A 15,993-nucleotide genomic window follows, 5' to 3' on the forward strand; every position below is an offset into this window, starting at 1 on the left:
GGGGATTTTTTCAACTTAAGTGGAGCTTGCTGGGTAAGAAAGGTGGGAGTTCTCTTACAATGACATATGTGTACCCCACTGGCAGTTTGACACAGAGCAACACGGAGACCCCTCATATAGCCCCCAACGACCCCTGACCCCTCCCTTCCTTTAGGAAACTGTCTGACAGAAATAGGGCAACCGTATGAACACAACACCGCCCCACTCAGATCTGACTGAGGAGATACTGTAAAATATGTATGAAAGAGCATAATGAAGATATAACTGCTTTATAAGGGTCTGGAAACAGAAATAAATGGACAGACATTCTGACAAACACCAGATTTGCATTTGCAGAACTGTAGAAGTTGTCAGGGGTTCTTTTTGTTTCAAGGTTTTTTATGCTGTAGTTTCAGTAAAATTTTTGGAGCTGCCACAGCCCTCGACTATGTTCATGGAAGAACAAGGAATAATTTACCCTAAAAAGCTCCCCTCTCCTCCTCGTGTGTAGACTGCCCCAGTTGGCCATGACATTTGGAAATATTAAGGTTGCTATGAACGAGGGTGAGTCAATACTAGAGAAATGCTGCAGAAGTTAATGAAAAAAGCATTTAGAAAATGGCATTGGACCTAATACAGTTCATTTAAGATGTTTAGATCAGCAGGGAAGATGTCATTTGAGTGGTGCAGTGTCTCCCGAGTGGCGCAGTGGTCTAAGGCACTGCATCGCAGTGCTAGCTGTGCCACTAGCTGTGCCACTAGAGATCCTGGTTCGAATCCAGGCTCTGTCGTAGCCGGCCGCGACCGGGAGACCCATGGGGCGGCGCACAATTGGCCCAGCGTCGTCCAGGGTAGGGGAGGGAATGGCCGGCAGGGATGTAGCTCAGTTGGTAGAGCATGGCGTTTGCAACGCCAGGGTTGTGGGTTCGATTGCCACGGGGGGCCAGTATGAAAAAAATAAAAAAGATATAATAATAATGTATGCACTCACTAACTGTAAGTCGCTCTGGATAAGAGCGTCTGCTAAATGACTAAAAATGTAAATGTATTTTTTTTTTGACTCTAGTTGCTTTTATAATTGCAGTCTCTATAGCTACGCTCTCAGTTCAACCGCTCTCTGACAGATGTTTTTGAAGGTTTCCACAGTGTTTGACATTTCCCTCATCCCTGTCTCGTTATGCATAATTAAGTTAGCATATTAGTAGTGCTTAGTGCTGGTAGGGAAGCGAGTGTCATGCGCTGCCCTCTAACTGATATTTGGACTGCTGTGTTCCATTTTTGAGATCTACCATCTTATCCGTTCCCCTACATTCTGTATCTATACCCTGTCTACTACTGCTGTCAGATTGGGAACCCAGTTCACCCTCCATGATCCTCCCTCTCAGGTTTTCTCTGAAGAACCCTCTCACCCCATCTCCATGCTTAGTCTAGGAGAAGCCCCTTTGCATTCTCCACTTGAAGGGTCATAAAACACCAGCCTAAAGATATGAATGGAACGCTGTTAGTTTACCACGTGAGGATTTATATAAGCAGGCAGTATTGGAGAAACTTGAAGCTTCCACTTGCTCCCTGTGAGAATGTCATGCAATTGGATCCATGACTTAGGCCTAACTTGGAGACTCAGTGTTCTGCAAGATTGCATATTTGGACGTCACTATGGTGTGGCGGGACGCTTATGGAATGTCATGCCTGCCACCTTCTCTTCTCCTCCTTTCCTCTCCTGTCCTCTCGTTTTCTCTCCCCACGGCTTCTTCTCTACAGACCCTGATAGTCCTGCTCCTGCAGACCAGTCTTTGTCCATGTCCCCTCGTTCTGTCAGATTCTACTGACTCGCAGCCTAATATGGCCGCAGTACAGCAGCCGCCGAAGCTGTAGTACATGCAATGCGTTCTGCTTCTTCATTCCAACGTTATTGAACATTCTCAACCTCCTACTCTCTCTTATGTGTACTCTAAAAGCAAAACAGCATGTTGAGTTTTAATATCGAATTTGCTTCGGAAGTAAATTTCCAAACATACATTTCCGTAATATGTGGTTTGTTAAATTGTGGTTTGCTTTTCACAAACCACTAAAATGTCCCTGGACTTGAAGAAGCAATGCCAGCAGGGTCAATTTAATTTGTATAGTTGGCTGTTGAATGTATTTGCCAAATAAATATTCCAGAGATCTTCTTGTGCTCCACACAGACACTCCCGTTTTGGCCAGGGTTCTACTCTGTGGGTTGAGGAGCCAGAAGGAGTACCGCTTGCTATTTCTTTTTGCGCCGTTTTCAGCTCTTTCAACATGTCGCCTAAACCTAGAGCTATAACCTCATGTGGTGTTTTAGCTCTATCACTGCATGAATGTTATTACAACTTATAATAACCAAAGTGAGAACATCAGTTTTGAGTTGGGCTGCCATCCTACCAAGCTTACACCCACCTACTGTGTAGTACAATAGAGAAGGATAATGTGATTGAGAGAGAGATTGAGTGTGAAGGGGAGGAAAGCGGGGTGAGGGAGAGAATGTGTCTATGGATTCTTGGCGGGAGAGTCGTGGTGTGTTTTGTGGCCACATCTCTTTGGAGGAGGGAAACCCTCCAAAGAGCACCTGGTGTGTTTCCAGACAGGAATGTGGAGACCAGACTGGTCTCCACATGAACCCCCTCTCACACACACTCAGCCCAGCTCTCCGCCCCATATCCCCTACACACACACACACACAGTCAAAACATCCCCCAATCCCCCACAAATCCACCCACTCAAGACAGCCTCCGCCCCTTTCATCATCTAGCTTTCCATTCCTCAGTGTAGTTCTATACAGTGAGAGAGTGAGAGATATTCCAAAGCATGTACGTCTGTGGTTTTCCAGCAACTACGGAGTGTGTGTAGTCTTGGGAGGAGAGGATGTATTCAAAAGATGATTCCAACATGTGTATAGGGGAATTCCTATATTTAGCTGACTTACACTTGTTCGGAAAACACACCATTAAATGTATGCTGGGTAGTTATGGAAACATTTTCATTTGCTCAAAATGTAAAGCACAAGTATCCATAGGATAAGTGTATTGTTTCACTGCCAGTAGTGTACAGATACAGCCAAGGGGTCACTGAGTAGTGTAGGTACATTGTTTTTGATGTAGCTTCTGTACTAATCAACATCTAGGAGAAACAGTTAGGTCACTGCAAAAACACACCAAAACCAATTCAGACTTCCACACCGATTGCCTGGCAACCACTAGTGACTTTAATATGAATACTATCACAGCGACCTCTAAACATATTCCATGTTTCTTTTACCATTACTAACCATGGATACATACCGTACACTTCATGTTTTGGGTTTTCCTAAATCTATGGTTGTCTGTTTAATTTTAGTCTTGTGACCGTGGCATTGACCCTGATCAGCCCTAGAAGAGTCATCACAGTATCTACTACTGCGGATGTGTATTATTTTCTGTAACGTGGATGTGTTTATGTTCATGCAAGCTTGTGTATGTGTGAGTGCATTTGTGTGTGTATGTGTGAACATGATGGCTCATACACGTATCTTTTATGTGTCGACTTTGACCCCCGCTACACTTACTGTACATAAAACTTCCTCTCCTGAACCACCCCCTGGCCCTGCTTTATACAAGATAGGATGTTTTCAATAGGCTTTCCCATTAGTTCCTTACCATAGACTTCCCTAGCCCATTTCCCCTTACACTAAGGGAAGGGGAAATGGCTCCATCTGTCTATTCCAGTCCAGTATTGACGCGTTGCTATCGGAGTAAATGTTTGAGTGCGATTATTGCTATGGAGCGTGGTGTTATTAGTCAGTAAACTGCTCTCTGGGACCAGTCTATAGGGAGGCGGGGGGTGGGGGCTGGTGAGTGTTGTAATGAGTGTTGAATGCAGTGGTGGTTACGGGGCTGTGTGTGTTGTAATGAGTGTTGAATGCAGTGGTGGTTACGGGGCTGTGTGTGTTGTAATGAGTGTTGAATGCAGTGGTGGTTACGGGGCTGTGTGTGTTGTAATGAGTGTTGAATGCAGTGGTGGTTACGGGGCTGTGTGTGTTGTAATGAGTGTTGAATGCAGTGGTGGTTACGGGGCTGTGTGTGTGAGCCTACCAGCATGGTTGTGCAACCCAACTTTATAGCAAAAGCCTTGTGTGGGTTTTTCCTCATGAAAAACATTTTGTTAGGAATAAAAATACCTGTTGCCATGACTAGTCGAGATGACACAGAACTCCTGCTGTTGCTATGTTCTTCAGAGGCCACTATACTAGGCAACCCACACTCTGATAAGTAGACCAATACTCCCTTTAATCATTGGCCTTGTACACACACACACACACACACACACACACATTCTGATAAAATCACAAAAGCATCAAACACTTAACACCCCATCTTGCGTTTGGCATGCTTATTGAGTGTGTGTGTGTGTGTGCACTTGCGTGATAGTATATTGTACAGGGAGTTAGGGTCTGAGTTGTTTATGCCTTCCTGTTATATTTAGGCCCTGTGAGGAATGTGTGGGATGCAGTGATACTACCTGGCTGCCTGGTCCCTGTCCCCATGTTTACATTACCCATACTGCACTGCACTGCACTGAGGAGTGGCCATCACAAAGGTTGTTTACCTTCACCTTTGACCCTGCGATGAGATGAGACACATTAAGATTTGGTGTGGGGGGGTGCTCGTCAAATGGAATCAAAATGTATTGGTCACGTACACAGTTTTGCAGATGTTATCGCAGGTGCAGCGAAATGCTTATGCCTCTAACTCCAACAATGCAGCAATATCTGGCAATACAATAACAATACAATCAGAATGAGCAATATCAGAGTCTGGAATATGAATAAATATATGTATATGAATTGTGTGTATAGACCAGGGGTAGGCAACTAGATTTAGCCGCGGGACGATTTTTATCAGAGCGAATGGTCTGGGGGCTGGAAAATGATAATTTATGCCCCCAAAAATTGACCACAACTAAGCCCATAAAGAGATTTGTTATTTTCAAACAATAATTTCATACTTTACATTCTCATACCTTACATTGAGACACGATCACACATCTTTTTTTTTATTTTATTTGTGGGAATAATTGGGAACAGATTTCCTAAATTAAACTACATTTTAGCTGGATTCCTGGTGATTTTAGTATTTTGTGAACAAAAACTAACCTTGATAAAAATGACCCCTGATGTAGACCGTATGGAAAGTGTGTATGAATAGAAAAGGTATGTACAGCAGTAGTTATATAGGATGAGCCATGACTGGAATACAGTACAGTGGGGAGAACAAGTATTTGATACACTGCCGATTTTGCAGGTTTTCCTACTTACAAAGCATGTAGAGGTCTGTAATATTTATCATAGGTACACTTCAACTGTGAGAGACGGAATCTAAAAAATAAAATCCAGAAAATCACATTGTATGATTTTTAAGTAATTAATTTGCATTTTATTGCATGACATAAGTATTTGATCACCTACCAACCAGTAAGAATTCCGGTTCTCACAGACCTGTTAGTTTTTCTTTAAGAAGCCCTCCTGTTCTCCACTCATTACCTGTATTAACTGCACCTGTTTGAACTCGTTACCTGTATAAAAGACACCTGTCCACACACTCAATCAAACAGACTCCAACCTCTCTACAATGGCCAAGACCAGAGCGCTGTGTAAGGACATCAGGGTTAAAATTGTAGACCTGCACAAGGCTGGGATGGGCTACAGGACAATAGGCAAGCAGCCTGGTGAGAAGGCAACAACTGTTGGCGCAATTATTAGAAAATGGAAGAAGTTCAAGATGACAGTCAATCACCCTCGGTCTGGGGCTCCATGCAAGATCTCACCTCGTGGGGCATCAATGATCATGAGGAAGGTGAGGGATCAGCCCAGAACTACATGGCAGGACCTGGTCAATGACCTGAAGAGAGCTGGGACCACAGTCTCAAAGAAAACCATTAGTAACACACTACGCCGTCATGGATTAAAATCCTGCAGCGCACGCAAAGTCCCCCTGCACAAGCCAGCGCATGTCCAGGCCCGTCTGAAGTTTGCCAATGACCATCTGGATGATCCAGAGGAGGAATGGGAGAAGGTCATGTGGTCTGATGAGACAAAAATAGAGCTTTTTGGTCTAAACTCCACTCGCCGTGTTTGGAGGAAGAAGAAGGATGAGTACAACCCCAAGAACACCATCCCAACCGTGAAGCATGGAGGTGGAAACATCATTCTTTGGGAATGCTTTTCTGCAAAGGGGACAGGACGACTGCACCGTATTGAGGGGAGGATGGAAGGGGCCATGTATCGCGAGATCTTGGCCAACAACCTCCTTCCCTCAGTAAGAGCATTGAAGATGGGTCGTGGCTGGGTCTTCCAGCATGACAATGACCCGAAACACACAGCCAGGGCAACTAAGGAGTGGCTCCGTAAGAAGCATCTCAAGGTCCTGGAGTGGCCTAGCCAGTCTCCAGACCTGAACCCAATAGAAAATCTTTGGAGGGAGCTGAAAGTCCGTATTGCCCAGCGACAGCCCCGAAACCTGAAGGATCTGGAGAAGGTATGGAGGAGTGGGCCAAAATCCCTGCTGCAGTGTGTGCAAACCTGGTCAAGACCTACAGGAAACGTATGATCTCTGTAATTGCAAACAAAGGTTTCTGTACCAAATATTAAGTTCTGCTTTTCTGATGTATCAAATACTTATGTCATGCAATAAAATGCGAATGAATTACTTAAAAATCATACAATGTGATTTTCTGGATTTTTGCATAATCGGCAGTGTATCAAATACTTGTTCTCCCCACAGTATATACATGTAAAGTGGGTAAAACGGTATGTAAACATTAAAGTGCCTATCATGTGATTCCATTTTTGTATGTTTTTTTTTTTTTTTTAAAGGGCAGCAGCCTCTAAGGTGCAGGGTAGAATACCGGGTGGTAGCCGGCTAGTGACCGTGTTAAAGGTGTAGGGCAGGGTACTGGGCGGAGGCTGGCTAGTGATGACTGTTTAACAGTCTGATTGCCTGGAGAAAGAAGCTGTTTATCAGTCTCTCTCCACCTTCTAGATGGTAGCAGGATGTGTGTGTGTGTGTAGTGTGTCATCATTTCATCATTCTGATCATCCTGCAGAACAGGCTGCTCAGGCTGCCAACATTCACTCCGGAAGCCTTTTTTTGTCCTGAGGTTTCATGTCATCTGTAACCAGGGGAACAGGTTTGGTTTGAGGTGCGTCGCTACCGCTCAGAGAGAGGTCCGTGCTCTGAAGATGATAGACTGACTCGGTTGTTCCAGTCACACCTGGCTGACATTTTGGTTTCTCTGCTGCCTTTGTCTGCCATCTTGGCCATGACTACACATCTTAGTAGGAGGAAGTTGCATCTAAATGCTTATCTACACCAAAGTCCATTCTCTGTTATTCCTACAAATTGAGTATCTAGGCCACTTTTTTGTTTTTATCCTCCGACTTCGTCGCTCTGCCACTACTGTGTGCCACCTTGGCTCTTCCTGAACAACATCGGCCATCCTGGATCTATCTTTCCCTTATCTGCCATGCTTTACTGTGGTTAAGGAAACACACAAACACGCACACACTGTTTTCACCCTTTCTCCTTTACCCCCAACCTTTTCAATATACACAAAACTACAGAAAACGCTTTGAAACGAGGGTTCTACTGCTGGTTTTTGCTTTCCGTTTCAAAATTCTTTGCTGCGTTGTACCCTACTGAACACGACACAGCAGCACATACTGTAAGGACAAGGCTAACCTCACCATGCCCACTTTCTCATCCATGCAGTCAGACTGGGTCCCCTGCCAGCAGTCTCATCCCCCTGGGCCTGTGTGTATCCACTGTGTCTGTCTGTAGCACTGTTAATAGGCTACCAGCAGCTAGCCGCCCAGCCTTACCCTGGCTTAGCAAGGGATAGCCTGCTAATGCTGAATCATTCTAATGGTCCAGGGGGCTGTCTTATCTGTCTGTTGACCCAGGGGAGGGGGGATTACAGTAGCTTCAACCCCAGCCAGGGGGGCTCACGGTCGGGCATGGTTTGGGGATTCATCCTGTCTCATGGTTTGATTTAATTTGGTTGACTGGCAGGACCTGGCTATGGTCTCTGGTCCTAATCCTACCCCACAAAAAGAGCCACGTGGCTGAGCTCGGGCCAAGTGATGACGCCCTGTCTCTCTCAGGAAGAGTTCAGATGGGTCAGTGGGGACATACTCGGGTGCTTTGGGGCTACCATCTCCTGATGATGGCCTGACTGCTTCACTGGGTCATAGTAGGGCATAAAGGTTTTGTAACCACCACCAGCTGCTGTATGGCATATTATTTATATTATTTAAATGATTGGCTGCTGTAAGAGATGTACAGTTAATCTCACGTGTTTTATAGTAGTAGGGAGTGTGTACCTTGTGTAAGGTGATAGTGTGGAGATTATGTAAGGTGGTATAGTGTGGAGATTATGTAAGGTGATAGTGTGGAGATTGTGTAAGGTGATAGTGTGGAGATTGTGTAAGGTGGTATAGTGTGTAGCTTGTGTAAGGGGTTATTGATTGAGTGCCTTCTCACCAACTTCTATCAATGATTACAGTCAGTCATTATATACATGGCTCTGATTACCCCTTCCCAAGAACAGGGAAGAAACTACAATCAGTGGCTCTGCTGAAGATTCCGCTCACTAACGACGCTCCTCAAACATCATAAAGGAAGCCATGGCCATACAAGCAGACGTAAACATACATACTAGGATCTCCAATGAGTATGATACGTTTATTGTCACAGGGTCACCAGGAATCATTATGTATGCAGGCTTTTATTTCAACCAATAAGCCATGGTCAAATTCTACTATTTGAAGTATCACAGATAAGTAACCAAAATGGTGTCTGAATATCTAACAGTATTTCTGAAATAGGTGATTCAAAAATGTGTGTTCTAATTAACCAAGCAATTATTCTTAATACATACAGTAAGTGTCTGTCTTGATGTTCAGCTGAAGTGAGAACCAGCCTAAACAGTGAGTCCCAAGGATCAACGTTGAGAGACCATACAAGACGTCACAGAGAGAGTTGCTAGGTGATAGATAACTACAGTATGTAAACAGAATCCTGGCCATGAGGTCTCTTAGCAGAGCATTGTATAAGGCTTTTATTTGATCTCCACAGTTCCTGTTTTGAGTGTCCCTGAGGAGATGTGTGTGTGTGTGTGACCTGGAGGAACGATAAGACCAGTTGAAGTTTAGTGTGATTGTGTATGTATAAGAGACGGGTGTTTTTACCTGGGGCTTCTCTCTGGGGAGAGAGTCACTCACACCTTTATTGACTAAGAGCAGCATGGTATTAGGGCCTCATATATACAGTTGAAGTCGGAAGTTTACGTACACCTTAGCCAAATACATTTAAACTCAGTTTTTCACAATTCCTGACATTTAATCCTAGTAAAAATTCCCTGTCTTAGGTCAGTTAGGATCACCACTTTATTTTAAGAATGTGAAATGTCAGAATAGTAGTAGAGAGAATGATTTATTTCAGCTTTTCTTTCATCACATTCCCAGTGGGTCAGAAGTTTACATACACTCAATTTGTATTTGGTAGCATTACCTTTAAATTGTTAAACTTGGGTCAAACATTTACATTTACATTTACGTCATTTAGCAGACGCTCTTATCCAGACTTACAAATTGGTGCATTCACCTTATAGCCAGTGGGATAACCACTTTACAATATGATTTTTTTTCTTTCTTTGGGGTGGGGTAAGGGGGGGGGGTAGAAGGATTACTTTATCCTATCCCAGGTATTCCTTAAAGAGGTGGGGTTTCAAGTGTCTCCGGAAGGTGGTGAGTGACTCCGCTGTCCTGGCGTCGTGAGGGAGCTTGTTCCACCATTGGGGTGCCAGAGCAGCGAACAGTTTTGACTGGGCTGAGCGGGAACTGTGCTTCCGCAGAGGTAGGGGGGCCAGCAGGCCAGAGATGGATGAACGCAATGCCCTCGTTTGGGTGTAGGGACTGATCAGAGCCTGAAGGTACGGAGGTGCCGTTCCCCTCACAGCTCCGTAGGCAAGCACCATGGTCTTGTAGCAGATGCGAGCTTCAACTGGAAGCCAGTGGAGTGTGCGGAGGAGCGGGGTGACGTGAGAGAACTTGGGAAGGTTGAACACCAGACGGGCTGCGGCATTCTGGATGAGTTGTAGGGGTTCAAACGTTTCGGGTAGCCTTCCACAAGCTTCCCACAATAAGTTGGGTGAATTTCGGCCCATTCCTCCTGACAGAGCTGGTGTAACTGAGTCAGGTTTGTAGGCCTCCTTGCTCGCACACGCTTTTTCAGTTCTGCCCACACATTTTCTATAGGATTGAAGTCAGGGCTTTGTGATGGCCACTCCAATACCTTGACTTTGTTGTCCTTAAGCCATTTTGCCACAACTTTGGAAGTATGCTTGGAGGATTTTTGTCCATTTGGAAGACCTGTCTTGAGATGTTGCTTCAATATATCCACATAATTTTCCTTCCTCATGATGCCATCTATTTTGTGAAGTGCACCAGTCCATCCTGCAGCAAAGCACCCCCACAGCATGATGCTGCCACCCCCGTCCTTCACGGTTGGGATGGTGTTCTTCGGCTTGCAAGCCGCCCCCTTTTTCCTCCAAACATAGCGATGGTCATTATGGCCAAACTGTTCTATTTTTGTTTCATCAGACCAGAGTACATTTCTCAAAAAAGTACGATCTTTGTCCCCATGTGCAGTTGCAAACCGTAGTCTGGCTTTTTTATGGCGGTTTTGGAGCAGTGGCTTCTTCCTTGCTGAGCGGCCTTTCAGGTTATGTCGATATGACTCGTCTTACTGTGGATATAGATACTTTTGTACCTGTTTCCTCCAGCATCTTCACAAGGTCCTTTGCTGTTGTGCTGGGATTGATTTGCACTTTTCGCAACAAAGTACGTTCTTCTCTAGGAGACCGAACGCGTCTCCATCCTGAGTGGTATGACGGCTGCATGGTCCCATGGTGTTTATACTTGCGTACTATTGTTTGTACAGATGAACGTGGTACCTTCAGGCGTTTGGAAATTGCTCCCAAGGATGAACCAGACTTGTGGAGGTCCCAAAAAAAAATTCTGAGGTCTTGGCTGATTTCTTTTGAATCTCCCATGATGTCAAGCAAAGAGGCACTGAGTTGGAAGGTAGGCCTTGAAATACATCCACAGGTACACCTCCAATTGACTCAAATGATGTCAATTAGCCTATCAGAAGCTTCTAAAGACATTACATCATTTTCTGGAATTTTCCAAGCTGTTTAAAGGCACAGTCAACTTAGTGAATGTAAACTTCTGACCCACTGGAATTGTGATACAGTGAATTATAAGTGAAGTAATCTGTCTGTAAACAATTGTTGGAAAAATTACTTGTGTCATGCACAAAGTAGATGTCCTAACCGACTTGCCAAAACTATAGTTTGTTAACAAGAAATTTGTGGAGTGGTTGAAAAACTAGTTTTAATGACTCCAACCTAAGTGTATGTAAACTTCCGATTTCAACTGTGTGTGTGTGTGTGTGTGTGTGTGTGTGTGTGTGTATGTATATATATATATATATACACACACACACACACACACACACACACACACACACACACACACACACACACACACACACACACACACACACACACACACACACACACACAGCCTGCAGCAGGAGATAGAAAACAAGGGGAAGATGCAAGAAAAAGATGGGACATAATGCTGTGTCTCACGTCAGTGCTGGCCTACTGGTAGTCTGGCTAAATAGGTGTTATTAGTTAGACATGCTTGGACCTGAGTTGCTATATATAAGAGTCTCTTTCTGTCTTTTTATTCCTCTTGAGTGGGTAGCCACTAGCCAGTGTGTGTGCTGCTGTATATCACATGACCATTTGTCAGTTTAGGGACGACACCACCTCAGTTGACTTCAGCCTCACCCCTGGGGCCACACACACACACACATACTTAAAGCACTCCCATTGAGACCTGCCTAATTGTTAAGCTCAGTCGCACAACCGAGCCATTGAGGATGTTTGAGTGTCCTAACAAGATACTTTGTGCTTTACATCGCTACATTGGTGTGCCTGTAACTGCTATGGATCATGGTCTACAGTTAGTTCTGGGAGGCTAAGACTGTGTTTCAAATGGCACCCTATACCCTACGTAGTTTGCTACTTTTGCGCACATGCATGTAGTGCACTATTGGGAGTAGGGTGACGTTTGGGAGACAGACTGAGTAATTCAGTGTGGTGAATGGAGAGTAGTGACAGAGTGTGGAAAAAGGTTAGGGTTAGTAACAGTGTGGACAGGGTCAGGTCATTGTACTGCTAGGGCGTTGCTGTTCTCAGTGGGATATTTGGGGAAACATAAATCTGCCCTCCAGACTGTTACAGTAACTAAGTTGGATGTGAGATTTACTGATCGAACTCTGACACGCAACACAATACAGCCCTTGTAACGGCAGCTGCAGCCTAATAAAAGTTTTTTCAAAAGATTTCCATGAAGTTATTGTGTAACAGAGCAGGATGTACATATTCTATAGTGGCTCTATTGTAGACTGGCATTGGGTGCCACCTATTGGTTCTGGTACGCTACTACAACATCACCCCTTGTTACCTAAGACTATCTCACAGATAGAACAATAAGACAGATATTTCACCGGATGTATAAATGTGAAGCATCTTCTTGGCGTTTCCACTCACTACCAAATATGGTAGTGAGAGGAAGCCCAGTGGCCGGCAGTGGGAGAAGATTGAACGAGATGGATTTTGGCCAACTATGACTCATTTGTTCCCATTGAAGACCACAGCCTGTCGTTTATCTTGGTTTAGTTATACAAATCTTTGATTTTCTGACATGCTGAAACCTCACTGGCTTTCATTTCATAACCATGACCTTGCAGATGTTTGATAAGCATGATGACCTTAGTCAGTGTTTGACATTCAAAGGCATGTATCAAATAAAGGAAAAACAAACAAGGGCTTGTTATGATACTCTAACTATGACATTTTCATGGAAAGAATACAATATTGGTCACAAAAACAAAGGCTGTAGTGCTGTGAGTCAGACAGATGGTCACAGGATGTGGTGCGTTTTGCATAATTTTTTAATATGGTGGACATGACCTAAGTCATGAGATCCCAGTCATCCCACCGCTACCTCATGAGATGGTTAACCATGTGACTTCTGGGTAGATGAGTTGTTTGTTTGTTATGTTAGGACTCGTGAGTTGACTTGGACTTGAAAGCTAGGGACTTAGGACTTGAGTCAAACTCTAGATTTAGGAACTTGACTACATCACTGCCACTAAGTGCCTAACCTTCTCTCGTCCTCCCTCTCTCTCTCCGTCTTCTTCTTCCTAGGTGATCAGCTGTTTTGGCATCGCCGTCCTGACTGGTCGCTACGTGGGCTTTGCTGTGGTGGCCCTCCTGGTTGAGATCAACTCTGTGTTCCTCCACCTGCGCCAGATCTTACGCATGGCCAACCTAGTGGCGGGCGACCTCTACCGCATCAACAGCATGGTCAACCTAGGTACTGTCATGTTCATAAGGTTTCAATGATGAAAGCATATTTTGAATGAACAGCTAGCTTGTGCTAGTCATTATCTATAACTTCACATCATGAGGTGTTGCCATGAAGTGGTTTGTTTACATTACGTTTCAACTGTAGTAAGTTGATTATACAAATGTTAGCATCATAGAATTACATATACACTGAACAGAAATATAAACACAACATGTAAAGTGTTGGTCCCATGTTTCATGAGCTGAAATAAAAGATCCCAGAAATGTTCCATACGCACAAAATGCTTATTTCTCTCAAATTTTGTGCACAAATTTGTTTACATCCCTGTTAGTTAGCATTTCTCCATTGCCAAGATAATCCATCCACCTGACTAGTGTGGCATATAAAGAAGCTGATTAAACAGCATGATCATTACACAGGTGCCCCTTGTGCTGGGGACAATAAAAGGCCACTCTAAAATGTGCAGTTCTGTCACACAACACAATGCCACAGATGTTTTGAGGGAGCTTGCAATTGGCATGCTGACTACAGGAATGTTCACCAGAGCTGTTGCCAGATAATTGAATTAATTTCTCTACCATAAGCCGCCTCCAATGTTGTTTTAGAGAATCTGGCAGTACGTCCAACTGGCCTCACAACCGCAGACCACTTTTTTTTTTTTTTAAAGGTATCTTTGACCAACAGATGCATATCTGTATTCCCAGTCATGTGAAATCCATAGATTAGGGCCTAATTTTTTTTTTTTATTGACTGATTTCCTCATATGAACTGTAACTCAGTAAAATCTTTAAAATTGTTGCATGTTACGTTTATATTTTTGTTCAGTATAGAATTACATATAATAGGATCTCTGTTCTTAGCGCTAAGACGTACTGCTGACAATAACAAACTGCATATCATTCCAGGTACCTACGTGGTGTTCCGGATCAACACCCTGGCCTGGATGACCCGCTGGCTGGTCCTGAACCGGGACAACATCCCCCTGTTCAGCTACACAGTGGGGAGTATAGGGCTAGCCATCATGACCGCCATGAATATAGTGCTGTTCTACCGCCTGCTGAGGTCTGACTTCCTTAAGAGTAGTGCACCCACGCCCACGGAGGGTAAAGAGAGTAGAGGGTAAGGAGAGGGAATAAGATGTCCTTGAGTATTCGAGAGGATGGGGAGGATGTATACACACACACAAACACTTATACACACACAGATACATAAGACATCCTGTACAGAAGTCTGGAGGGCGAGGATGTCAGTCACATACAAACACACACGCATAAATACACACTTTGTGGCCAATAAACCTTGTACCTTATGCCTGTACTCTACCTAAGAGATCTGACAAAATACGCTTCCCCATCTCTCTCTTCTATTTTGGGGTACAGGCATTTACAATTCACACACACAAAGTCCATTGAATGATAGCCAAAAATACACATATATAAGATACACAATTCTACTATTCGTTACGTTCTACAGTGCATTCGGAAAGTATACAGACCTCTTGACTTTTTCCACATTTTGTTACGTTACAGCCATATTCTAAAATGGATTAAATAGTTTTTTCCCCCCTCATCAATCTATGGTCCTCTGGAGCTCAGCTGGTAGAGCACGGCGCTTGTAACGCCAAGGTAGTGGGTTCGATCCCCGGGACCACCCATACACAAAAAATTTATGCACGCATGACTGTAAGTCGCTTTGGATAAAAGCGTCTGCTAAATGGCATATTATATTATTATTACACACAATACCCCATATGACAAAGCAAAAACAGGTTTTTAGAAATGTTTGCACGTTTATTTAAATAAAAACAGAAATATCACATTTACATAAGTATTCAGACCCTTTACTCAGTACTTTGTTGAAGCACCTTTGGCAGCGATTACAGCCTCGAGTCTTCTTGGATATGACGCTGCAATCTTGGCACACCTGTATTTGGGGAGTTTTCCCATTCTTCTCTGCAGATCCTCTCAAGCGCTGTCAGGTTGGATGGGGAGCGTTGCTGCACAGCTATTTTCAGGTCTCTCCAGAGATGTTCGATCGGGTTCAAGTCCGGGCTTTGGCTGGGCCACTCAAGGACATTCAGAGACTTGTCCCGAAGCCACTCCTGCGTTGTCTTGGCTGTGTGCTTGGAGTCGTTGTCCTGTTGGAAGGTGAACCTTCGCCCCTGTCTGAGGAGCAGGTTTTCATCAAGGATCTCTCTGTACTTTGCTCCGTTCATCTTTCCCTCGATCCTGACTAGTCTCCCAGTACCTGCTGCTGAAAAACATCCCCACAGTATGATGCTGCCACCACCATGCTTCACCGTAGGGATGGTGCTAGGTTTCCTCCAGACGTGACGCTTGGCATTCAGGCCAAAGAGTTCAATCTTGGTTTCATCAGACCAGAAAATCTTGTTTCTCATGGTCTGAGAGTCCTTTAGGTGCCTTTTGGCAAACTCCAAGCGGGCTGTCATGTGCCTTTTTACTGAGTAGTGGCTTCTGTCTGGCCACTCTACCAAGGCCTGATTGGAAGGT

General features: G+C 44.3%; 1 protein-coding gene across 1 annotated transcript in view; it reads left to right on the forward strand.

Moving 5' to 3' along the window:
• LOC311105669 (TLC domain-containing protein 2-like) overlaps positions 1-14,606 on the forward strand; it is a gene marked incomplete at both ends in the record, with an annotated part of 21,685 nt that extends 7,079 nt beyond the window's left edge. The window contains 2 exons of the mRNA XM_084147884.1: positions 13,321-13,489; positions 14,389-14,606. Of these exons, the coding sequence (XP_084004010.1) occupies positions 13,321-13,489; positions 14,389-14,606 (387 nt within the window). The remainder of the gene's footprint in view (positions 1-13,320; positions 13,490-14,388) is intronic.
• Positions 14,607-15,993: the final 1,387 nt, after the last annotated feature.

This window comes from Coregonus lavaretus, assembly GCF_964263955.1.
Source record: "Coregonus lavaretus genome assembly, chromosome: 30".
Classification (NCBI taxonomy): Eukaryota; Metazoa; Chordata; class Actinopteri; order Salmoniformes; family Salmonidae; genus Coregonus; species Coregonus lavaretus.